Below are 24,903 nucleotides of genomic sequence, written 5' to 3' on the forward strand. Positions count from 1 at the left end.
AAAAGACCTGGGATTTCGGAGATGGGCCTTGGGCTCATGTGATAGGGAGAGACCTTGCTGCCCTTGCAAGCTGAGATCCCCACCCTGCTTTACCCCATCAAGGAGGGGAGGGTGCTAGGACTCAATGAGCTGAGTCCTGGGGGGCAGGCTGAGGAGAGCATACTGCACATTATGGGTTATATGGTAGAAAGCCCTGTAAGCCCTGCACTGGAACCAATTAAACGCCTGGTATAGGAGAGTGTGGGGGATGGACGGCTTAATTCCATGCATGTGTCTGTCCTCGTTTTGCCACTGTCCACATCAAAACCATCACCCTGCTACTGCTCCACAAGACACGCAGATGCAAATATTGGGCCTGATTCATCATTATGTGGCTGGAGTGTTGACACAGCATAACTCCATCAAAATCGATGCCAGCAAGCTCTTGGGCATGGGACTGCAGAACAAGTCGTGGTGCCAGGATGGAGCGCAGTGGAATAACACAGGCATAAAACTGCAGTAAAACAGTGGTGACTTGGGCCCATTAATTTGTTACCGATGTATTGCTGGTTAGTACTGTATTGAGAATGTTTTGTTGCTGTTGAATTGATGCTGTTTTAGATTTGGTAAAGGTAGCCATGAACTGAAAACAAAGCTGAGCTCCAGACTTTATAGTAAAGAAATCCCCTGCACAGATACATCCTTTAGAGAACTCGGGAAAAGCTGCGACTTTGCTTTTGTACTGAGACAAAAATAATTTTTTTCTTTGTTGTATTATTGGGAGAGAATCACATACCAGGAGGCGTAGAAGTTTAGCTACTTTTTCCATTAAAATCCTCCTCCTTTTTGGGTAGCTGTGTCCTTTAACTAAAACAGGAGTAGTCAGAGTTACGTAACTGCAATCTGAAACTAGCATCAGTTTTCTGTTACACCATCAACTCCTCAGTCCTAAGCAGCAGCAAGAATGGCCTCAGGACCTGCCATCACATTTCTCATGAGGGGAGCTGTGCCATTAAAAGCCATAATACAGCCCTTAGGGAACAGAACTGAGCCTTGCAGGAGGAATTCAGTAGACATCTCTCAGCTGCCTTTGCATGCCAAAGTGTGCATATAATTTCCATTAACATCAGTGAAATGAACACATTGCTGAGGGGAGCATTTTCTCACCGGTCCAGTTTAACTGATTTTAGCTAGGCTGCAATGAGTTCTGCTTCTTAAGATAAGGGCTACTTCTGAGACTTTCAATGGCTACTAGTTCTTTAACCTAATTGATTATATAGCTTCACACCTACAAAGTTCTTTGTAGCATAGTTAGCTGTGCTTCCAGGGAGAAGGGCTTTGCTGAGAGGCAGCTATTTCAATTGCCATTCCGATTTTTGGTCAAATATGTACAATAAATATTGCCTGCAAATATGCCGATGGAGGGGGAATACAAAGTAACTTCTAGGAGGATGCCCCTTGCCTGCTTTTGAAGCTTGCAAAATCTTTGGTTTGGTTTTGTTTTCTTTACTGTATTGTATTACGCCTATAACCATAGCAGCTATCTTCAACAGTGGGATTTTAAAAGAAAGTAAAGACAGTGAAAATTCAAAAGCAGTGGCACGGGTATCCCTTTTCTCAGCAGGAGCCATCAGCTACCAGGACCATTTTTTGGGTTCCTTAATTCAAGATTTCAGTAAGCCGGGGGTACAAATGGTAGCATCGAGTTATCTACAGTAGAACCTCAGAGTTATGAACACCTCGGGAATGGAGGTTGTCCGTAATACTGAAATGTTCGTAACTCTGAACAAATCATTATGGTTGTTCTTTCAAGTTTTCAACTGAACATTAACTTCATATAGTTTTGAAACTTTACAATGCAGAAGAAAAATGCTGGTTTTGATCATCTTAATTTAAATGAAACAAGCACAGAAACAGTTTCCTTACCTTGTCAAATCTTTTTTAAAAAACTTTCTCTTTAATTATTTAGTAGTTTACGTTTAACACAGTATTATACTGTATTTCCCCTTTTTTTTTTTTTTTTTTTTGTCTCTGGTGCTGCCTGATTGCGTACTTACAGTTCCAAATGAGGTGTGTGGTTGACCGGTCAGTTCGTAACTCTGGTGTTCATAACTCTGAGGTTCTTCTGTAGTTACATGATTGACTTTACAAATCAACTAGTTAGATAGCTATATGCAATCATCGGTGCCTGTAATTGTCTGTTTTAAACACAGACAGACACAAGATTAGTCAAAAACTAGGCACTTATCTTCTATGGAGTGTCCTCCCTGTGATATTTTGAAAGGTCCAGAATAGGATTGCCCACCTGTAGTGCCATGCTTGCCTTACTGCCTGTGAGTTTCTGACAGGCTTTATGACCAGTGGTAAGCTGGAATGCCTAATGTAATTGTACATTTCATTTCAAGTAACTTTCACGGTTTGTTCACTTAGAGAAAGGCTCCTATGAACTTTCAGACAGGCCTAAGTATCACTGGTGCAGTTTTCCTTTGGGCATCTAAAGTATCATAGTAAAGGCACCATCATATCACAGCCTGTTGGAAGCTATAAGTTCGTCATTGGAAAATTCCTGGCCAGATTTAATCAGATGAACTTATAGCCACACTGGGATTCATTTTTAGCACAGACCTACCTCATTTTTAACACAAACTTATCAGTTTAATTGGAGTCACCCAGCTAAACCCCAGCCAATCTTTCCGAATATGTTCTCTCTGACTTTTCTGTTTTTGTTTAAATCACTCAACCATCTTCTCAAGGCAGCTCACCCATCCCACTTCACTCTCTCTGCCCCTGACAGATTCTGAGAAGCCCTGACATATTCGAGAGTGAGCCACATCCAGTGCTCCTCGGTGGAACGAGGGCTACTGTGATATGTGGTGTTGTGGGGAGGAAATGATGGAGATGGAGAGAATCCTACCGGATGCTCTCCAAAGAAAAATAGCCTTCAAAAATCTTAGTATAAGTCTTAGTTATTTAGGCTAAACCAGCGGTTCTCAATCTATGGGGCAAATGTGTCAAGAGAGGTGTGAGCTGTGTGATTTTATTTAAGAGCTCTGTGAGCCCCGGGTGGCTGGAGCTCATGCAGAAGGGCTATGCACACCCGGGAGGCCGGAATAAATAGGACAGCTGGAACTCCAGAGCTGATAGCTGGAGCCATGCCACTTGGGCTCAGGCTCTCCTTTCCCTCCACTCAATCCCTCACCTGGGGTGGCAGCAGCAATGCAGAAGTAAGAGTGGCAATGGGACATTAAGTCTGCAGTGAAGTGATGCTGACAAATATTACTATCCACACTGGCCCCCTTACTTCCGCGCAGTGCTGCCTTCAGAGCTGGGCTCCCAGCCAGCAGCTGCTACTCTCCGCCCTGCCTCCAGAGCTAGGTGGCAGTATATATGTATGTGCGGTGGGGGGAGGGAGCACATAAACGACTTCAGACACAAAGAAGGGGGGCCTGATCAAATAAGTTTGAGAACCATTGGTCTAAACTATCTGATGGTACAGCTATCCTAATGTACCTGGTTTGCTTCCACCCTGCTTGATGCTGACACAAGCAAACGCTAAACCTGCTAACTTGTAGCGCATCTGAGCAGCCTTATGCTTGTAATTTCATTTCCTTTGCTTCCCATTCCACGCTGGCTCTGTGCTTGACAAAATCTAAGCTGCCCCTTCCGTAAGGATCCACTAATGCATGTCCCTCCTGACATGTTGGTTGACAGATCCTACTATTGAGGTGGTCAGTCCCATGCAGGATATTACCATTGATGAAGATGGCACAGCAGAGTTCATATGCCAGTACTCTAGACCAGTGCAAGCCACATGGAAGAAAAATGATCAGGAAGTTTCCGCAGATGGGCAACGAGTCATTATCGAGCAGGACTGGAATGTAGCCAAGCTAAAAATTAAGCCTGCCCTTCCAGAAGACAGTGGCATCTATTCTTGTGAAGCTGGAAGCACCAAAGTTGTGGCTATGCTTGATGTTCAAGGTGAGGTCTTCCAGCACAAAAGGAAGACTACCATGGGGCCCAAAGAGCAACCAAGTAGCAAATCACAGCCGCATCTGACAATAAGTGGCAAATAGTTACCTGTTCATTTGGTGTTCATTCCAATATCAGTAATAATGAGAAACATGTTTGGTGTTAACATGAGTTGAATGTGAAAATGTACAAAATTTGGTTGGAAATTAGTTCAGTTTAATGCCCACTTTTGGTTCCAAATGCGTATAGGTAATCATGCTTGCTCTCCAATGAACTGAATTTGGTAGTAGCACTAATCAAATGGGATATGTTCTGCTGAATTATTGTCATGCTGCAGATGTGGCATTCTTAGATTTGAAAAATAATAGTACTTATATAGTGCTTTTCACATACAAAGTGCTTTAAAAATTAACTAAAGGATAAAATGGCATTGTATTTTTTATTTTCAGTTAATCTAATCTACAGCTCACCTTTCTTGAGTTTTATATCTATTTAAAATAATGATAACTTGTAAGGCCTCTTGTAATTTGAAATTAGATATAATAAGTGTCCCTGGGAGACAAAGAGTGGAAAAAACAATAGAAATATTATTTATATGTAGTTAAGTGTCTGTGACAGAAAAGATGAAGATAGCAGCTTGATTCTTAGGTTTACAGAAAACAGTGTTTCAAGGTTTGTTGTATCCTGTTCTTATATTTTTTCCCACCAAAGACTAACTCTTGTTTCCAATGAAGTTAATGAGAGTTTTGCCTTTGATTTTAATAGGATCAGGATGTGGCCCCATATGTAACCTTTATTGGTTTAATTAACAGAGCTTTGTTTGTATATGTCTTGGACTCAGTTGCTCGGTGTCTGCGTTCAAGAGTCACTATTTTCTCTCTCTCTCTCTTAGGTACTTGTATTGCCCCAGTTACTGTGCTATGCGAGTGCCCCACAGTCTTTATTGTGGTTATTTATTTTCAATTGAGGACAGAGTGGACATGAATATATTTTAAAAAATAATTGTCCAATCATCACAGGGATAATTTTCAAAAAGGCCTAAGAGATTTAGTAGCACAAGGCCCATTGGCCTTAAATGGGACTTGTGACGCTGTAACCTGTAGGCATTTTTGAAAATCTTCCTCCATGGGTTTTTGATACCAATCGAGCATTTGGTGGTTTGGTGTCCCATGTAAGGTGAAAGACACCTGATCTCAGTCTTAGACTTGATGGTGCCTAAGATACTTCAAAGAAAACTACCATACGTTTGCCAGTATTAACTAATTGAGGGGGTTGACGTGCAGCTGCTCCATGTAAGGAACTCTCCTTGACTTCAGTGGGACACCTACATGTAGCAACTACAGAATGAGGCCCACAGCCTGCCAGTTAAAATGGGACTGCCTTTAAAGCACCGAAATATCCAAACACTCAAGGCAAACAACAGTAGAGCATAGCATATAATGTTTTAATAACTAGTTTTCTGCTATTTGCATAAGGATTTCTTGTTTTCAATTACTGGGTACGCTATTATGATTAGAAATAATATTGTTTCTTATTTGATTTCTAAACTGTGGGATTGTGCTCAGTTAAAAAGCCAATTTATTATTTATTATAATGCTCTGCACTTTGGTAGCTCCTTCCATCTTAGGGTCTAAAAGCTCTCACCAAGCATTAATGAATTTAGTCTTAAAAGGCCCCAGAGAGGCAGGGATCTGTAAGTATCAACATTCTACATATGAGGAAAGTGGCGCACAGAGAAATTAAATGACGCAGATACTTTCACACAGGAATGCAGTCATACCTCTGACTCCTGTCCTTTGCCCTAGGCACAAGACCATTGTTCTCTTTAAACATTCAAGCTGGAAAATTCTGGAACCTCAGAAAAACTGATTTGGCTTTGCTAGAGAATAAATAGTTCAGTATCAATTTTCTGGGTGACAAGCAATTGCACACGGATTAGAAGTTACAATGATTGATGTGGTTACTAAACAGGATTGATTGGCCCATTATTCTGGTACTGTATTAGAACACTGATCACGAGGACTATGGTGTATAACTCATGTGAGCATTGTGGGTTTCTGTGTCTAAACTGTGCTCACCCAACTCAGTGTACATAAACTTGTATAGTAGTGTGTGCCTAATATGTCTATGCAGTTAACCTGTGCACACAAATTGGGGATATGTACATCAAATTGGTTAGTTGTATACAACTACTAGTTGGTGCACGCAGTTGCAGTAGTTGTGTGCAAATGGATCATGCACATCTATGCACATTTTTGCACACACAGTGGTCCCAACCCCTGACACTCAGATTAGAAAATCAGGTTCCTGGACATCTGTCAGAAGAATTTGGTAATAATTAGAAAGTTACTACTAAAAAAGTGTTACCGATGCAATAAATTGTAATTTTGCAAATGGCTTTTGGTAGTACAGTTTGCAAAATTCCTTGTTGACTTGGTCAATGCAATGATATTTGTAATCTGACAGTAGTTCGCTGCTGGAATAAGGACGGGTTTTGTATAAAAGGTGGTAAAATTTTAAGATGCGCTCTCTACCAGTTTCACATCTCTCCAGCTGTGATGTTAATTATACATATGGAGGAGGTTGGCAAGAAAAGATTCCTGTTGTGCACAAAAGGAAACTGGTTATGCCCTATATTCTTGGACTGTGGATGGCTTTTTGTATTCATTTCAATTGAACCATTATTCAGTTCAGATGAACAATATGATTTCATCCTTCATGTATAAAGATATAGGTCAGGTTATTGGATAAATGTTGAATTAAGCCAGAAGGAAACACCATGTTAGAGTTATTTTACTACTTGTTAAACCACATTGCTGTTGTGGATGTATTTTAAACATAAGACTGTGTTAGGATGCCATTGAAATTTAAAAGGAGAAACCACAAATTAACTTTCCACATATGATGCTCTCATATCAGCTTCCAGGTGATGGGAATTACATAGTGTGCTTTTAAGGCTCACTACTACTCAGAAGTATGTAAGCAAAATAGCTAATGTTTTTGATCATTTTCCTTTTCCATTAGCTAAGAACAGTATTGTCAAAGGTTTGGAGAATGTGGAAGCCGTGGAAGGTGGTGAAGCTCTGTTTGAGTGCTACCTTTCCAAACCGGAGTGCTACAATTACAACTGGCTGATTGATGATGAGCCTGCCAAAACCACAGAAAACATTGAGATGGTTTACTTTGAAAATGGACGCAGGCATCTTCTCCTGTTGAAGAACCTCACTTCCCAGGATAACTGCAGGGTGACTTTCCTGACTAGTGATGCTGTGACATCTGCGTTCCTGACTGTGAAAGGTAGCAATGACAAACCTGTGCTTGGAGTTCTAGCTTTCCGGTTTGAAAGGCTGGTCAACCCAGAAAAATATTTGTTGAGTGCCAGAGCTGGATAGTTCATGAGTAGCATAGGTCATGGGCTCCCTGCATTACTTCTGCTTCACACAGATAAATCTTTTATTTTATACTTTACTACTTATGTTTCGTTTGACAAGCAATTATGTGTAAGCAGTGACATATGTCACATCTCATATAATGCTTATAAATTGTGCAAATTAGCTAGAAGCAAGCAACATTCATACAGAGAGTGAACATTCTAATGGGTCACAGATATAGCTATTTTAAGGCTTCACCGATTACAATTTACATCATGATCATCATAATTATTACTGTTAATTATATTAGTTCCTAGAGGCTCCAATCAGTTAGGCAATGCACAGACATAGAATAAAAAGCAGTCGCTGCCCCAAAGAGTTTTGAATCTATCAGCATACCAAGACAACAAAGGGCGTATTAAACAAACGAATGAGGATGGCAACAAGGTAAACAGTGAGACAGTCCTGATTAGGTTAAGTAGGAGGGTTCCCAACCCTCCAGGTTTAGCCTGGAGTCTCCCTGAATTGGCATCACTCTCCCTGTGACTAGTGAAAGAAATCTGGGAGACTTTAATAGGATATTTTAAGAAAATGACATTATGTCATGTTGGGGAAAAAAATCTCCTGGAATAGCTTTGGTCAGAGTTGACAACCCTGTTAAACAGAAATAGCAGCAGATCATACAGCCTAGCCATTACTGACTGATTTGCAAGCATCGTGGCAAAGGTGAGTATATACTTTGCGCAACTTCTGTTGGCTGTGGAACATGACCATTTACATTTCTTTCTGTTACTCAGCAGAGATGAATCCTTCTCAAACATGCTTTATCAGTTTCTCTGTGGTCTGACTATCCATCACTTGTCTTCCCAGATTTTAGGACTTGCTTGTACATTCACTCATGATACATCTTGATTGATGTGACCCAACCAGAATAACATCTATTCTTGTATGCTTTCCAATGTGCTATTTTCCTGAACTGCATCTTAACTCATCTTACCGTATTATACTCATGAGCTTTGCAAAGCATTCTTGCTATGAGGGAATGCTTCCATTTTTCAATTGCACACAGACTCACACAGCCATGCAACGTAATGAAATCATAGTTGCAGGATGTTGTGGTTTTTAGCTTCAGTTTTCTGCTTGCCCAATCTTGTTGAATCAGTTACATGCATCTACTGCTAATTATTAAACCAAATTCAGCCCTGGTGTAAACAGATGCAACTCCATTGAAACCATTGTCATTGCCCATGATTGCACTAGGAATAAATGTGGCTCCTTTATGTATTTATTTCATGTACTACCTCTCCATCTATGCTAATTGGGGTGCCCAGGTATGTGAACTCCTTTGTGCTGTCAAACAATCCATCCTCTCTTGAATTCCATTATACAGCTAGTCTGATCTTCATCTTCCCTGCATTGATCTGTAACCTCTGTGCATGTTGCTTGTCCCTCTTGTGTCTTGGGAACCAGTGCAGGACTATGTAGAAACTCCATCAGCTGTTTGCCTTCCCTGATAATTCCTAATTTGTTCTCCCCTTTATTCCTTACCTATCTACTTCAATTCAATGCCAGAGAGAAGATAATGTGCAGCAAATACATTCTTCTCTCTCTCAAAAGATTTTATGTCAGAAAACAGCCTTAATTTTGGTGAGCTGGCTTTAAAAGGAGCCACTATCAAATGCCTATTATGGTAATTGCACAAAATAACTTTTATGTGGGCTATCTGAGGAAACTGATGAGGATTATATAGTGAGACAAGGTTCCAGATACTGAGGTTCTCATACGGGCAGGCATTCCAAGCATCCATATTCCGTTTATGAAATCACAGGTGAGATGGGCAGGCCATGTCACCAGAATGTCAGATTAGTGACTGCCAAAAAAGATCTTTTACGGCAAGCTAAAGGAGGGAAAGTGCTCTCAGGGAGATCAGAAGAAATGTTTCAAAGACTCCCTCAAGTTATCCTTGGAGTGTTTCAACAATGACCCTGAGTTTTGGGAAGATCTCCTTCATGGTAGTTCTATTTGGTGAAACCTCATCCATACTGGAGCTACAGTCTGTGAGTGGAGGAGAACTGCTGAGGCAGAGCAGAAGTGCCAGCAGTGTAAATTTTGTAACAGAAACATGTCCTCTGTTAGTCAAGCATCCCATAGTGGCATCTCTTGTTCAATGTGTCACAGACAGTTCAAAGCTCAGAATGCCCTGATCAGCTACTCACATGTTCACAGAAACTAAACCAACCAGTGATGTCATGGTCATCTTTGAACTCAAAGGACGAACAACAATGATAATTGCAAAAGGCTGTGAGATTTTCAGTAGAGACTGGCCCAGATCCTAAACGTCTGAGAATTTCCGAAGAGTTTGAATCCACATCTGACGTTTGACTGACCTGTTTCCTGTAATAAGCCAAAGCAAAAGCCACCCTTGCACGCTGAGGATCTGGTCAATTTCTACTTTACTGAGTTTGAACTTTTAATATAATTTAATTTTGTTTTCTTTCCTTCTAACAATCTAAACTATGGTTATTTCATCATACTCTTTTAAAAATTTCTTTTATGTTACATTTAAAAAAATTCTTTATCAGGTGCAGTATAGCTTAATTTGTTACAATCACAGCTGCTAAGATAACTGAGTTACAGTATAAAGATGCACTGCAGTTTAGCTCATGACACTTTGACTGCTGGGTCTCCTCTCTTGGTGAAGTTTGCTGTGGCTACTTAGTCATCAGTATAAATCCCATCTATTGACAGTCTTTTAGCATCAGTACTTCTGTGGCACCATTAGAAAATTCTTCCAAGAGGGCATGAGTACAGGCTGAAGAATTGTTTGGGACTGCCTTATCTACAGCTAGTCAACACTGTAAGGTGTTTGGAAAAAGTCATAAATTGTGACAATGTTATGTCAAACTTACATGTAATGAGAAAACTTTATTCATACATAATAAATATTAAATAAAACCTGGCTTATGTATTTGAGTGATTGCATCGTCTCATGGCATTGACAAACATGTTGCTTCTTGTCAAATATCAGAGGGGTAGCGGTGTTAGTCTAAATCTGTAAAAGCAGCAAAGAGTCCTGTGGCACCTTATAGACTAACAGACGTATTGGAGCATGAACTTTTGTAGGTGAATACCCACTTCGTCAGATGCATATAGTGGAAATTTCCAGGGGCCGGTATATATATGCAAGCAAGAAGCAGGCTAGAGATAACAAGGTTAGTTCAATTTGGGAGGATGAGGCCCTCTTCTAGCAGTTGGGGTGTGAAAACCAAGGGAGGAGAAACTGCTTTTGTAGTTGGCAAGCCATTCACAGTCTTTGTTTAATACTGAGCTGATGGTGTCAAATTTGCAAATGAACTGAAGTTCAGCAGTTTCTCTTTGAAGTCTGGTCCTGAAGTTTTTTTTGCTCAGGATGGCTACCTTTAAATCTGCTATTGTGTGTCCAGGGAGATTGAAGTGTTTTCCTACAGGTTTTTGTATATTGCCATTCCTATATTGCTGCTTCTTGATTAAATGTAACCACATAAGTTGCAAACATGTTGGATACTTCTCTCCATCTCTGTCTTTCAGTTGCCAGTTGTAAGTATACTAAGTCTTTCAGCCTTCCTTATAGTTCAGCTACTGGAAGCTCAATGCAATTTTTGATTCATCAGAGTTTTCAACTGGCCTTTCATCTTGTTTCTTTCTCTTAGCCATTTATGTGCTTTCATATTTGTCCATGTAAGCCATGCATACCTCCTCCCATGCTTCACATTCCAGCTTGCTCTCCAAACCTTCTGGTTGTAGTGTTTGTTCGTTATCAGCTCATGGGTTGGTGGTACCCCAGTGTCAAAAATCTAATTTTTAAACAGAAGTGGAACTTTTTCTTCTATCTTTCAAAGGTTTTCCACAGTTTTGTTTTCCTTCAGTCTCTCTTCTTGGTGAGGAATAGCATCCCTCAGCTGGACTGGGTAGCTATACTCCCCCACAGCTCCTAATTCTTTTCTCTCTGTGGTAACCTTAGCTTCTTTTCTGTTCTGATTGAACAGTGTGTTTTCTGTAAACTCATCAATGCACCTTCCATGCATTTCCATCATTTCCCCCATCTGCTTCTCCTGCAGACAGAAATTAATCAAGCTCCTTATACAGGATGTAGAGTTAAAATAATGTTTTGGGAACTCGGGGCTCAGCTAGATCTTTAATCTTCACGACATGCACAAAATATCAGTTTTTTGTTGGCGGGAAATGGATTCACAGTCACAGCTTGCACAGTTGTACAAAGTACCTATCTCAATCTCAGTTGTCCAACCAAATAATTTCAACTAGATATAAAGAGGAGCATATTCATTTATCTACTCAACTTTTCATTATAATTCTTAGGAGTATAAGTGCACCTGGCTGGCTACACTCTCACAATCTCCATTTCATATCTGGGCATTGTGTGTCTCACAATACCATGTAACCAATGGCATGTTTCTTAAAAAAAACCCTGAAGATCTGATCCAGTGTAAATCCTAATTCATGTTAGTCACCCTTAGTTCTACGTTACCAGTTTGTAGGACCTAAATCTAGAGTGTGTGAATAATTTTGGACAAAAAGTGAAATCCAACATATCTTCAGGATGTCCAGTCGTGTCACTTGACTCCATGTCCTTCACTGAATTTCACTGAGGGAAAATAGTACAGTGGAGTAAAAAGTAGGAAAGAGAGCAGCTGAATTCAAAGGACAAAGTCAGTCTTCTTTTGCTCTTGACAGCACTCTCAAATCACTCAATAGGGAAAACGTGGAATTAGTGTGGGTTGCAGGTGAAAAAGAAATTCAAGAGCAAAATGTGAAACCATTTGGAACCGCCTAATATAATTTTATTGATATTCTTATCTGTTTGAAAAGAGTAAAGGGAGGACGTTGTTTCAGTTGTTTTTATTTGCTGGACAGAGACAAAAGAAGATTGTGACGTGCTCTCCTTGAGTGGGAAACAGTGAGGGAATTAATCTCAAATCAAATTACAGAAAAGGGGAAAAAGAGAGGGTGAGGATGAACCAGTGAAGTAAGTGTGGGCATGAAGGGAGATTACTAAAGCTTACAAGCTTTTTTAGTTTTGCTTTACAGATGATTGTGCCCACAACACCAGCAAGCTTGTGGAGTGTTATGAACTCACCATCGTTTCATGAATTTTGCTGCTATTTTCACGGAATGTCAGGAAATGGTCTTTTTCAGAGAAAACTGCCATTTGCTTGTGCAAAACTCCCCAAGCTCCGAGTGAGAAAAGTGAGAAAAGTTCATGGCTAAAACTGGGAAAAGGACCCACTAAAGGCCCCTCTCCTGAAGCCTATTGACACAGATGGACTCTAGCACCAGGACGGAGCCCCAGTGACTTTAAAGTGCTTCTGCACAAGTAAAGGGATCCACCTACACATAAGCATGCAGAATCAGGGCTAAAGCAGGTCTAAAACAGGAGGCTACAGCACAGAGATGTGAAGGAGCATTCCTGATAGCTTTGGCAGTCTAGTTTCTAAGATTTCTGCCATCTCTAAACAGGTTGTGTAACCTAGACCTCAGAAAACCCATCAGGCTCTTCCGCCAGCCCATGTGGTCTAGCTGTCGAAAGATGCATCAAGAACATTAAGTATAAATCTTGACACTTAATCTTTGCTTCAGTATTTTGGGGTTTGATACATATTTTTAACTGCAGGATGGCGCCTGGAAATTTTGCAGCCTTTGGTTGACACTGAAGTCACGGCTGGGGACCAAGCTACCCTTAGCTGTGTTTTAAGTGAAGCAGTTCCAGTCACTGAAGTCGCCTGGTATATTAATGACGTGGATATCCAACCAGACGAGAACTGGAAAATACAGGCAGATGGAAACAGCTACAAACTGATCCTGAAGAAAGCCCAACCACATCATGCTGGAGAGGTGACTTTTGCTGCAAGGGATGCAATTACATCAGCCACATTATCTGTAATAGGTAGGTTCGTCTAGTGAACGTTTCTGCCAGTTCTAGCCATTGGCACTTGCACCACAGAGGGCAGGAGAAGAGCCGATGGGTTAAAACTACAGCATAGCAGATTTAGATTAAATCTCTGGAAAAACTTCCTAACTGTAAGAATAGTAGGACAATGGAGCAGATGCCTAGGGAGGTTGTGGAACATCCTTCACTGGAGGTTTTCAAAAGGAGGCTGGAGATCCATCCATCTTGGGTGGTTTTTAGACAACAAATCCTGCAGCTTGGCAGCGGGTTAGATTAGATGACCCTTCCGGTCCCTTCTAACCCTATGAATCTGTGATTCTCAGCCTACAGGACTGAGCTCTGTCACTCTGATTTTCTTACATCTGGTCTGTTTTCTGTTTCTCCTTCCCATAGGCACACATGCCAGCTCTCTCAGGTTTGATAAATTGCTGATGTGCTATTCTGCTCTGACTGTTCATGAAATTAAAATTAAATCAACTAGTGTTGAGATCTTCTTTTCAGTGTTTCCTTAGCTGAAACCCACCATTTTGTAACCTACCATCATTCTTCTGTAAAGTACTAACTAGAACTGTACATACTTGCGGAGAAACCAATTTTCTGAGCAAGTTCTCTCTATCTTTATTTTAAAACATTACTCTGCAAACTTACCAGCCTTAGGGAAAATGGTAGGCAAATTGGAAAAGTTGGTTTCAGGTTAGCAAAGATGTGTGGATCCCCTTTATAACCTTTAACCCAGTGATTAGGGCACTTGTGAGGGACCGAGGTTTGAATCCCTGCTCTGAATCACAGGGAGAAAAGATTTGAAGCTACATCTCCTACCTCTTAGATGAATGCAGAATATAGTCATCCTCACTCTGGCCCAATGACTATGTAAGTGTTTATACAAAGTGGAACAGTTTCAACAGGAGAGATTGAGAGCAGCCATACCCCAGAATAGCCTATAGCCAGGCTGCTCACCTGGGAGGAAGGCATCTGCTCCAGAGGAGGGATTCAAGCTTGGGTCTCCTACATCTTAAGCATGTAACCTAACTGCTAGGCTAAGGGCAGATTCAGACACAGTTTGCTGGTCAGGAAAACCTTTTTCCCAAATGGTATTAATTAGGTCATGTTCGCCAGTATTTTTGGATCAGCCAAAAATGCATTTTTGGGTGAAAAAACTATTTACTCGAAAAATTCCACCCCGCTCTATATGTCCCCCTCCCCATAGATTACGGTGCAGCGCAAGTCTGCGGAGAGTTGTCAATTGTGCAAAGATGTATCTGATTTTCATAGGCACAATGCTGCTCCGATTCATGGTGAAAAAGATACTGAATGTGTCACTTAGATTTCTCCTTATTGCTTATAATGAGGGCTTATTTGTAATCTCACTAAAAAGTGACAGCACTTATTTTATACATCATTGAAACTCTGTTGTGCCCTCAGCCCTCCCTGATCCCCCTGAAGATCCAGAGATTTTAAGTAAGAGCAGTCGCTCGGTAACCCTGTCCTGATTCACACCGCTGAGTGATGGTGGCCGTGGCATCTTAGGCTACAATGTTGAGAGGAAAACACCTGGTGGTGGCTGGCAGCAATGCAACAAGGAACTTATTCAAAACACAGTTTGTTGTGGACAATCTCTCACCAGGAAAACCCTACAGATTCCGCACTTCAACTGTAAACAAAGTTGGTGCTGGTGAACCAGTGCATTTACCTCAAACTGTGCAACTAGGTGAAAATTAGAGAAGTCCCGTAATGCGCTGAGAGCTGTTAAAGGCCTGTATTTCGCATGGCATGTCTGCTTAGGGTGACCAGCTGTCCCGATTTTATAGGCACAGTCCTGATTTTTGGGCCTTTTTCTTGCATAAGCTTCTGTAACCCCCCACACCCGTCCCGATTTTTCACATTCGCTGTCTGGTCACCCTATGTCTGCTTCACACATTCAAGGGACTATGAGAGTGAAGTGTCCACACCAGGGCCATCCTTAGGCATAGGCAGAATAGGCAGCCACGTAGGGCCTCACTCTGCCTGGGGGCACCACTCTGCAGGCAGCCCAGACAGTGTAGAAGCAGGGCTGCTGGGTCCTAGAGAGAGCCGAATGCAGCACAGTCAGAGGGATCGGATTGGCTGCTGGGGTCTCTGGGAAGGGGAGGGGGTGGGGGTTGGGAAAGGAGCTCACCTGTGAGTGTGACTCTTTCCCCCCGGCTGAGGTCAGGTGAGGCAGGCTCTGTGGCTCTGGAACCAGTATCCTTTGTTGTCTCCCATAACATCCATTCTTCTCCCCCCCGCCCCATGGAGCACCCCCTCCTTTCTCCCTCCTCCCCAGGAGCACCCCTCTCTCTCCTCCATCCCCTCCGTCAGGGCTGGGTTGGGTGAGGTGCTGGGGGTAGGTGGAGGGAGGGGAGGCTGGCTGCTTGCTGAGGAATGAAAGTGAAAGTAACTCACTTCCTCGGCAGGCAGCCAGAATTGGAATGTCACACAGGGTTTGGATGGGGTTAGCCAGATGTGTGACAAATCGGGATTGGGGTAAGGTGAGCAGATATCCCTATTTTATAGGGACAGTCCCAATTTTGGGGTCTTTTTCTTATATAGGATCCTTTTACCCTCCCCCCCATTCCCCCCCCCATCCCTGTCCTGATTTTACACACTTTCTGTCTGGTCACTCTAGGTGGGGGTAATTGGTGCCTATATAAGACAAAGCCCCAAATATCGGGACTGGCCCTATAAAATCAGGACATCTGGATCTGGCCACCCTAGCTGGGGAGCGCCTCTCCCCCGGGCTGGCAGCTGCCAGCGATCCATCTCATCCGGGGGGAGCTGCATAGAGCAGGATGAGCTGCTGTGGCTCCATGGATGCCCCATCCCTGAGATCAGATGCTGTACTAACTTCACCATGGTCCATAAGGCTGGTGGTGGTGCCCATTGGCGTGTGATTGGACCTGAGGGTTTGCTGCTGCTGCTGTTGCCACTCTGCACCCCAAGAGGTGGATTTTGGGGTCCTGCAGTTTTCCACCTATCTCCTCCTCTACTGCAGCTGTTGGACCAGCGGGCTGGGGGGTGAGCCAAGCATGAAAGCAGTACTGTGTTGCCATTTAGATTGTCATTTAACAACTTTGCCAAAAATTCTTGCTAACAATCCTGAATCCAATTTCAATATTATTTTAAAAAAAAATCAATATCTTAGCCAAAAACAGAAAATTAAGTTGTTGACAATTATTAGTGACAGGTTTGGTTTGAGGCAGGGAGTGGGCCAGTTTTCATCAGAGAAACAAAAAATGTTGACTGACTTTCCTATAGCCTGTTACTCCTGATAAGAGCCCTCCAACAACTGTAATATGCTCATCTCCTTACTAGTGTATAAAGCAGGGGTCGGCAACCTACGGCACATGTGTCAAAGGTGGCAGGTGAGCTGATTTTTGATGGTATGCAGCAGCAGGCTGAGCGCCTCAGCCCATCACTGCTCTGGGGTTCCAGCTGCTGCCCTATTGCCAGCTGGGATACCAGCCATCGGCCCCACTCAGCACCTGCTGCTGGCCTGGGGACCCCCAAGGAACCCCAGGCTGGCAGTGGGCTGAGCAGGCCAGCTGAACCACTCAACCTGCTGTCAGCCTGGGGTTCCATTCACTCAGCCGGCAGCGGGCTGAGTGGGCTGGTGGCGGGCTGAGCAGGGCCGATGGGGGGTTGAGTGGCTCAGTCTGCTGCCAGTCTGGGGTGCCAGCAGCACTCAGCCTACTGCTACTCCAGGGTTCCGGCTGCCAGCCCCTTGCCAGTCAGGAGCTCTGCCGCCAGCACCAGTCTGCCTCCTGCCAGCCTGGGTGAGCAGAATCCCAGGCTGGTAGCGGGCTGAGGGGGGATTGGCGGCCTGGATCCTGGCTGGCAGGAGTTGGTGGTCAGAACCCCAGACCAGCAGCGGGCTGAGCAGGGCCTGGGATCCTTGTCTAGGGTTCCAGCCACCAGCCCGCTGCTGGTTTGGGGTTTCATTTACTCAGCTGGCAGTGGCCTGAGCAGGACCGGTGGCCAAGACCTCAGATAATAACAATAGTTTATTTATATAATATAGACATAGAGAGAAACCTTTTACAAACATTAAAATGTATTACTGGCACGAGAAACCTTAAATTACAGTGAACTTGGCACACCACTTCTGAAAGGTTGCCGACCCGACCCCTGGTATAGAGTGACCATATGTTGTACTAAAATTCTCCTGCTTTTTTTTTTCCCTGTGAGTCAGTATAACTTTTGCCAGCCCAGAAGTTGGGCAGCCAATGTTTTATGTTTTCACAATGTTTTCTCCAACTTTCATAAAGTAAATACATAGTTAATATGAGTTTAAAAGGCCAGGGACACTTCTTTGTGAAGAATCTGTACAGCAGATCATGCCCATAGACGATCCAGAAAATAAATTTGAGGTTGAATTTTTTAATGTTGTGATGGATAAAGCAGTATCTGCTGTTGATGAAAGGTTTAATACCTTGCAAGTACACCATGAACAGTTTGGATTTTTGTATGACATAACTAAATTCAACGAAATAGGAAAACAAGAGCAACTAATGACAAAGTGCAAGAACCTAGAGAGCCTCCTGAAGCACGGTGATAGTTTTGATTTAAATGGACTTGAACTGTACGAAGAATTGAGTACACTGTCATCAATGTTGCCACATGCAAAATCGGTGATGGACATTGTACAGTTTATTCATACCAGCAAACTTGTTGACATATATCCTAATGTGTACATTGCCACTCGTATTCTACTGACAATTCCTTTAACAGTAGCGTCAGGAGAACGGAGTTTCTCAAAACTAAAGCTCATTAAAAACTATCTCCGCTCTACAATGAGTCAGGAACACTTAACTGGTCTTGCTATTCTTGCAATCGAACAAAACACGACTTTGTCTTTGTCATACGATGACATTATTACTGATTTTGCAGCCAAAAAAGCCAGAAAGATTGCTTTTAATTAAAAACAAATCTTTGTTTCAATACCTCTTCATATAAATTTCCAATAAAATTTTGATAAATTAAAAAAAAATTTGCATCATTCTGTCATCAGAATTTTTTCTATAGTGCTGCTTCTTTAGTGCTAGTCCATCAGCATTACAGTGTGCTTAATTAAGTTAAACTGGTTTTAATAACGTGAATGTGGCAAGTTTTCCAATACTGTAAGCTTATGTTTGTGTTGCTAAGAGCAGATCAGGCACAGGGGCACCAGTTTAATAAACTCACCTAGGGCACCATAAATCCTAAGGCCGGGCCTGGTCCACACTATAGTGTAGTTCAGTGATATTGAGTCTTGAAGAGAAGGTTGGTAAATTGTTTTGGGCAGAAGCAAAGTGAAACCTGCTGTGTTGTTTCTGCTTGACATCTTTCTCTCCATGCTTCAGCACTCAGTCTCATGGCTTGCAATGCATCTCTGAGTTTTGTCTGATCAGTATAAGATTCTTTTCTCATGGAGACCAGATGGAATGACTGAGGCAGGGCATGCTGGAATGGCTATAAGGGAGAGGCAGTGTTTCCTCCTTAAAATGCCTCTCTCTCTCTCTCTCTCTCTGATATTTTTATATCTCTTGTAATTTAACACCTTGACATTGTACCTGGGGGTACCAATTCACAGTTGCTTCAGTGAAACCCCAGTGGTCTTGGAGTTACCTTTAAGCTGTTTTCTTGTAAAGCCTCTCTCTACATTCTATTGCAATGGGGCCTGTGTGCTTTGTATAGTTTCTTCTTATCTTTTTTGAAACCCCCTGGTAAGTTAAATTCATAAGAGGGGGAAAAGAACATTTTAAAAACATATTTGCCCATGTTTCTTCAGTCAAGTCTGGCTGAACTTGGATGCATTTTAAATACTGGTGCCATGCAGCTGTCATGTTATTAGAAGGTCATCTATCAAAGTGATGAAAATAACAAGACATTTTCTCACTATTTAAGAGCTGCTGGCTCAGTCATTAGTAACAAGAGTGAAAGTTTCATTGTGTTTTTCAAAACCTGAGATGGAGGCAACTTTCAAAATCTTTTTTTCTATGTTGGATCTTTTCTTCAAAAGTTGAAGGCTGGCTCTACGCTTCTGATTTACACTTTGAGCATATAGGAATTGTAAGGCTACTATGGGCTAGGTCTTGGTGGGGTGTATGAGAATGTGTGTGAGACTTGGCAAAAGTGGGTGATGATTAAGGCTAAGATTTTGTCACAGATATTTTTAGTAAAAGTCACAGACAGGTCACGGTCAATAAAGATAAATTCACGGAAGCCCATGATCTGCCCATGACTTTTACTAAAAATATCTGTGACAAACTGGGGAGCTCATCTGCAGGGCCCCCACACCTCCCGCAGCGGCCCAGAACTCTCAGGGGCCCCCACAGCTCCTGGCCACCGTAGGCAGCGGAGAGAGGGGGGAGGACGGGGACCCTGCAGCTCCCAGCCTCCTCAGGCTGAAGTCACAGAGGTCTCTAGAAGTCACTGATTCCGTGACTTCCGCGACCTCCATGACAAAATTGTAGCCTTAATGGTGACCTATAAGCACAGAAACATAAGGGGGGAAGTGCAATGGTTCCTGCATGTAGCTGTAAGCTAATGCATTCTAATCTTCTGGGAGAGCTTTAGAAGTTGTAAACTCTAAATTACAGTAGTTTTTCCATTTACCTTCCAATGATTGGCTGCAACAGTTGAACAAAAAGTTTAAAACGCCAAAATTCAAAGTTTGGATGCTTCACAGACTCTAAGTTCCCCCCTTTTGGGGTCCATAAAGCAGACAGGGGGTGCATTCATTGATTTTAATGCCCTAATTTTTATAATTGCAGAGCCTCCATTTATAGTCACTCGTCCCTTAGTAAGCAAGTCAGTCTTGGAAGGGGAGGTGGCTGTCCTGGAGTGTGAATTTTCAAGAGAGACCCAAGAGGCAATCTGGGTCAAAGGAAAAGAACAAATACAGCCTGGAGGAAGATACGAAATCAAGTCTGATGGCAAGAAGCAGATGCTCATTATTCGTGCATTTAAACCTGAAGATCAAGGATTGTACACCTGCATGATCTCTCCTGATACCAGATCCTCTGCCCACCTGTCTATTGAAGGTACAAAAAGTGTGTATCTGAGAGTTTTTATTCGTTCTAATTAAGGATACTCAATAGCATCTCCATTGTTAAGACTGGAATTCAGTTTCCATTATAAGCTCAATATTTCTCCTCCTGCTAAATCCACAAGCAAAGATGTATCAGTCTCAAAATGAGGACATCATGTCTGTTGTCGAGGTAGAATTTGTCTTTGGGTTTTGAAGTGATCAGACAAGAACTTCCTTATCAATGATGCATTTAAAAACGGACACATTCACCAGAGTCCCAAAACTTTTTTGCCACTTTATAGCTAAGAGTACAACCAAAACATACACAAAACCAAAAGTGAGACATTTTAGTTCACTGGAATAATATAACCACATCCTAGTGCTCAAGACTCTTGATTAAACTCTAATTGTAAGTCATTAAGATTTTAAATTGTAATGTCCAAGTGTCTCAGTGGCTCCCACAGGCATAGAAAGGGTCACCAGATGTCTGCTGGAGACCTACTGGTAAGCTTTCATTTAAAGAAGGAAAATAAGTCTCTAGCTCTTTTTGAGCTTAATTGGATAAGTTGTAGGTAAATTAAAACACGATAAGAAAAATAGTGTTCACCACAGTAGAAGATTCCTCAAATGCTTTTTTGCCACATCCTCACTTGAGACCAAGGATGGTGGGAAAGAATTAAAATTGAGTTTATTGGATTCCTCAAGAGGAAGGGAAATCAAAGTCAAAGCAGGGTAAGTGTATTTATTCCCTACGCAAGAGGCAACCATATGCTTTCATTCTGAATTATTTTCCTGATCGGAAAAATGATATGAGAGAGCAAAAGGAAAGTCTCAGTGAGAGTGCACAGGACATGGATCTCCTCTAGGACAGGCTGCTGCAACTCTGAGGCAGGGAGGCAGCATTCTTAAAAATTAAAAAATTCTTACACTGCAATTTAGACTTTTCCCATTCAGTGCCAGGACACCTCTTAAAAAATGCTACACTTTCCTAATGACATTAGTAAAGTTGAAAATACATAATGTAGATAAAAATAGTGTTTACAAAACCTTTTGTACTGGGAAATAAGGTGGAGACAGGTGAAGAATGTGTGACTTCCTCTCAAATTCTTCAATGAGAATCAATGTTGTTACAATACGTGTTTTCACTGATCTTCTGCAGGTTGATCCAGGATGTAACATAAAACAAACATAAGGAAGTACTTTTTCCTCACAACACACACAGTCAATCTGTGGAGCTCACTGCCAGGGGATGTTGTGAAGGCCAAAAATATAATGGGGCTCAAAAAAGAACTAGATAAGTTCATGGAGGATAGGTCCAACAATGGCTATTAGCCAGGTTGATCAGGCATACAACCCCATGCTCTGGGTGTCCCTAAACCTCTGACTGCCGGAAGCTGGGACTGGACAACAGGGGATGTATCATTGATAAATTGCCCTGTTCTGTTCATTCTCTCTAAAGCATATGGCACTGGTCATTGGTGGAAGACAGGATACTGGGCTAGATGCACCATTGATCTGACCCAGTATGGCCATTCTGATGTTCTAATTACCTCCTATGGTTTTCACTGCAGGTCCTGTGGGGCATTGTTTCCATGGGGTATGGTCAGGAGAAAGCTAGACAGCTTTCCGTTTTAGAAAGTGACTACATATAAGAAGCTGAGTTAAACTTTGGGGGCTTGCACAGAGAAACAAAGGCAGGATTTGGCCCGTCACTTTTCTGCATGGGGGAGGGGGAGAATTTGTTCAAGGCTTGGCCATGTTTTCTTTCTAACATATGTGATTTTTGCTTTATGGCTAAAATGCAGTGCTTAATTTTAATTTCAGTGATATTTTACTGCCTGGATTTGGAGTAATATTTTCATGTGATTTCTCTTGTCTTGTTCACATGCTTCTTCTTACTGTCTTATTAACTGAATCCCAATTAGTTCCCACAGTGGCACTGCCAAAAGAGGTAGCCCAGGAAGCACGTGACGTGATTCAACTTGAAGAAATGGTGGATGGACAGCTCCAGCCCAGCTTGCCACCTGAAGCTGCCCAGGAGGGGGATCTTCACCTCCTCTGGGAGGCTATTGCTAAGAAGCGAAGAATGAGCAGGGAGCCAACCCTGGATTCCATCAGTGAAGTGCCAGAAGAGGATGATAAACTTCACAAGCTGAAGAAGGAGGAAGCGGAGTCTCATTATTACTCAGAAGAATACTCCACCTGTGATGAGCTGGCTAAAACTGGAGAAGCAGACTTCTCTTTCACGAGCTCAGATGATGAGTCTAGGGCTGGGACACCTTCACTAGTTAACTACCTTAAAAAGGCCGGAAAATCTACTGTTAGCATTGGTAGCAAGGTTCAGACAGTCTCCACCAGTAAATTCTGGAAACACTGGGAGCAATCGGGCATCGAGACTACTGAGTCTGCTCTTCCTGCCAAGCCCGCTGAACCAGAAATCATGGAAGATTTAGATGATCCTTCCATGACCAAAGCAGCTGTGAAAATTCAGGCTGCTTTCAAAGGGTATAAAGTGAGGAAGGAGATCAAGCAGCAGGAATGTCCTGTGTTTCGCGATACCTTCAAAGATTTTTGTGGTGAGCCAGGAGGCACTCTCCACCTTGAGTGTGTGGTTCTCAGCAAAACCGATATGAAGGTCCGTTGGCTGAAAGACGATGAGGAACTTTCAGATGGGCGCCACTATCACATAGACAATTACAGTGATGGAACTTGCTCCTTGATTATCACTGGCCTGGACATGAAAGACACAGGAAAATATACCTGTGAGGCATCTAATAAGTTTGGCAAGGTTTCCCAGAGTGCTAAGGTGGTGGTTGGTACCCAGGCGCCAGGTGCTCTTCGTAAGCACAAGCAAGTGAAACGCCTCTCTGATAGTGAAACGGAGAGCTCTTCTGGCAGCGAACTGGATGATGCGTTCCGTAAAGCAGGAAGGAGGCTTCACAAACTCTTCAAGTCCAAGATCTCAACGGAAATGTCTGATGTGGAGGAGGAGCTCTTTGTCAGTGCCGACGAAGGGGATATAGAGGTGATAGATCAGCAGACATATCGCGAGGATGATCAATACATCTACATCAAGTTTGAAATCTTGGCAGAAGCAAAAACAGCAGCCGGCCGATTCAGAGAGATGTTTGCTGCATTGGGTATCCCAGTTGAGATTGACATCCTGGACCAAGGCCTTAAAAAAATAGAGCTTCGCATAGGGAAAGCAGTACCACCTGCTCCAGGGCAGATTCAGCCCTTAATGAAAAGACCTCCACCACCTTTACTGACTTCAGATACAGGTTAGCAAGGCATGCTAGTTTCTTATTTAATAATCATATTTAGAGCTCACTCAGAAATTATTTTTCCTCACAGCAATTTTCTTTAAAATTTGGAGAGGTTGAAAACCTGAAAACAGATTTTTATTTTTTACTAAAATTTCCATTTAGTCAAAAATCCTTTTGGCATTGTAAAAATGTTTTGAGAGAAAATTTTTTACTCGCTCTAATAACAAAACACGCAATAGCATCCTTACAATGCTTTGAAAGCATCAGTTAACTAAGCCGTTCTGAGAACATTCTCAGCCCTGTTTTACAGAGGGAGGGACTTGACCCAAGCTTTAGCTTAGAGTAGTGATGCTGCAGTGTCTAGAACAGCTATTGGAGAATAAATGAGTCCTTTTTATAAGGCAAATTCTACTGAGTAGAGTTGGGGACGGGGGTGAAAAGCAGTTTTCCCATTCCTTGAATATTTCAAGATATCAAAACATTTTTCAGTCCTGAATTGGGGCAAAAAGTCAAAATCTTTGAAAATTTTCATGAATTGGAAATCAGAAAAAAAATCCTTTTGCGTCAATCTAAATGTTTTCTTTCAATGATTTTGGAATATTTTATTTTGATAATTTCAAAACATTTTGTTTTGATTTTGACCATTTTCAGAGTTTTTTTACTATAATTAACTGGCATTTTGAAACACTACTCCATTTAGAATTGGAAAACTAGAATTTGTCTTTTAGAAAATGTTGAAACTACACCATTCAAAACAGTTCAAACATTTTCCAAGTCATAAAAGATGTCAAAACTGACCCTTTCGCACAAAAAGTTTTGGTTTTGAGGAAGTGGCATTTGCTGATGAAAGAACATTTCGCTGGAAAATACCCAACCGAAGCTACTCCTTCACTGTTTATATTATAGAGGAAGGGCACCTTTCTATTGTTTTAAAACGTGCCAGTCAGCATCACTGCAAGTCCCTTCCTCTGACACACTGCACAGCAGCGTTCTTGAAACGCATCTTTACCAATTAACACAGCTGATTGTTTCCTTTTCTCTCTTCCAACTGTACCGTATTCAGCTCCTATGTTCATAACCGAGCTTCAAAACCAAGAGGTGCAGGATGGCTACCCAGTCAGCTTTGACTGTGTTGTTATTGGCAAACCCTTACCCACGGTGCGCTGGTTCAAGGACGGGAAGGTTATCGAAGAAGATGACCATTATATGATCAATGAGGACCAGGAAGGGTGCCACCAACTGATCATCACCGCCGTGGTCCCTACTGACATGGGAGTCTACCGCTGCCTTGCTGAAAACAACATGGGAGTTTCTTCAAGCAAGGCGGAGCTGCGGGTGGACTGTGAG

The 24,903-nt window shown here is 42.2% G+C and overlaps 1 protein-coding gene across 23 annotated transcripts in view; it reads left to right on the plus strand.

The window, feature by feature from the left end:
• Positions 1-24,903, plus strand: part of OBSCN (obscurin, cytoskeletal calmodulin and titin-interacting RhoGEF) — a 305,008-nt gene that overhangs the window by 182,555 nt on the left and 97,550 nt on the right. For 21 of the 23 annotated variants that reach the window (XM_030549887.1, XM_030549891.1, XM_030549892.1 and 18 more), the window contains 6 exons: positions 3,691-3,957; positions 6,973-7,245; positions 12,988-13,260; positions 20,034-20,312; positions 22,216-23,571; positions 24,620-24,898. In XM_030549887.1, the coding sequence (XP_030405747.1) occupies positions 3,691-3,957; positions 6,973-7,245; positions 12,988-13,260; positions 20,034-20,312; positions 22,216-23,571; positions 24,620-24,898 (2,727 nt within the window). The remainder of the gene's footprint in view (positions 1-3,690; positions 3,958-6,972; positions 7,246-12,987; positions 13,261-20,033; positions 20,313-22,215; positions 23,572-24,619; positions 24,899-24,903) is intronic. The other 2 variants (XM_030549889.1, XM_030549899.1) reach the window with 2 other exon arrangements.

The sequence above is a fragment of the Gopherus evgoodei genome, chromosome 2 (assembly GCF_007399415.2).
Source record: "Gopherus evgoodei ecotype Sinaloan lineage chromosome 2, rGopEvg1_v1.p, whole genome shotgun sequence".
NCBI classification, from domain to species: Eukaryota; Metazoa; Chordata; order Testudines; family Testudinidae; genus Gopherus; species Gopherus evgoodei.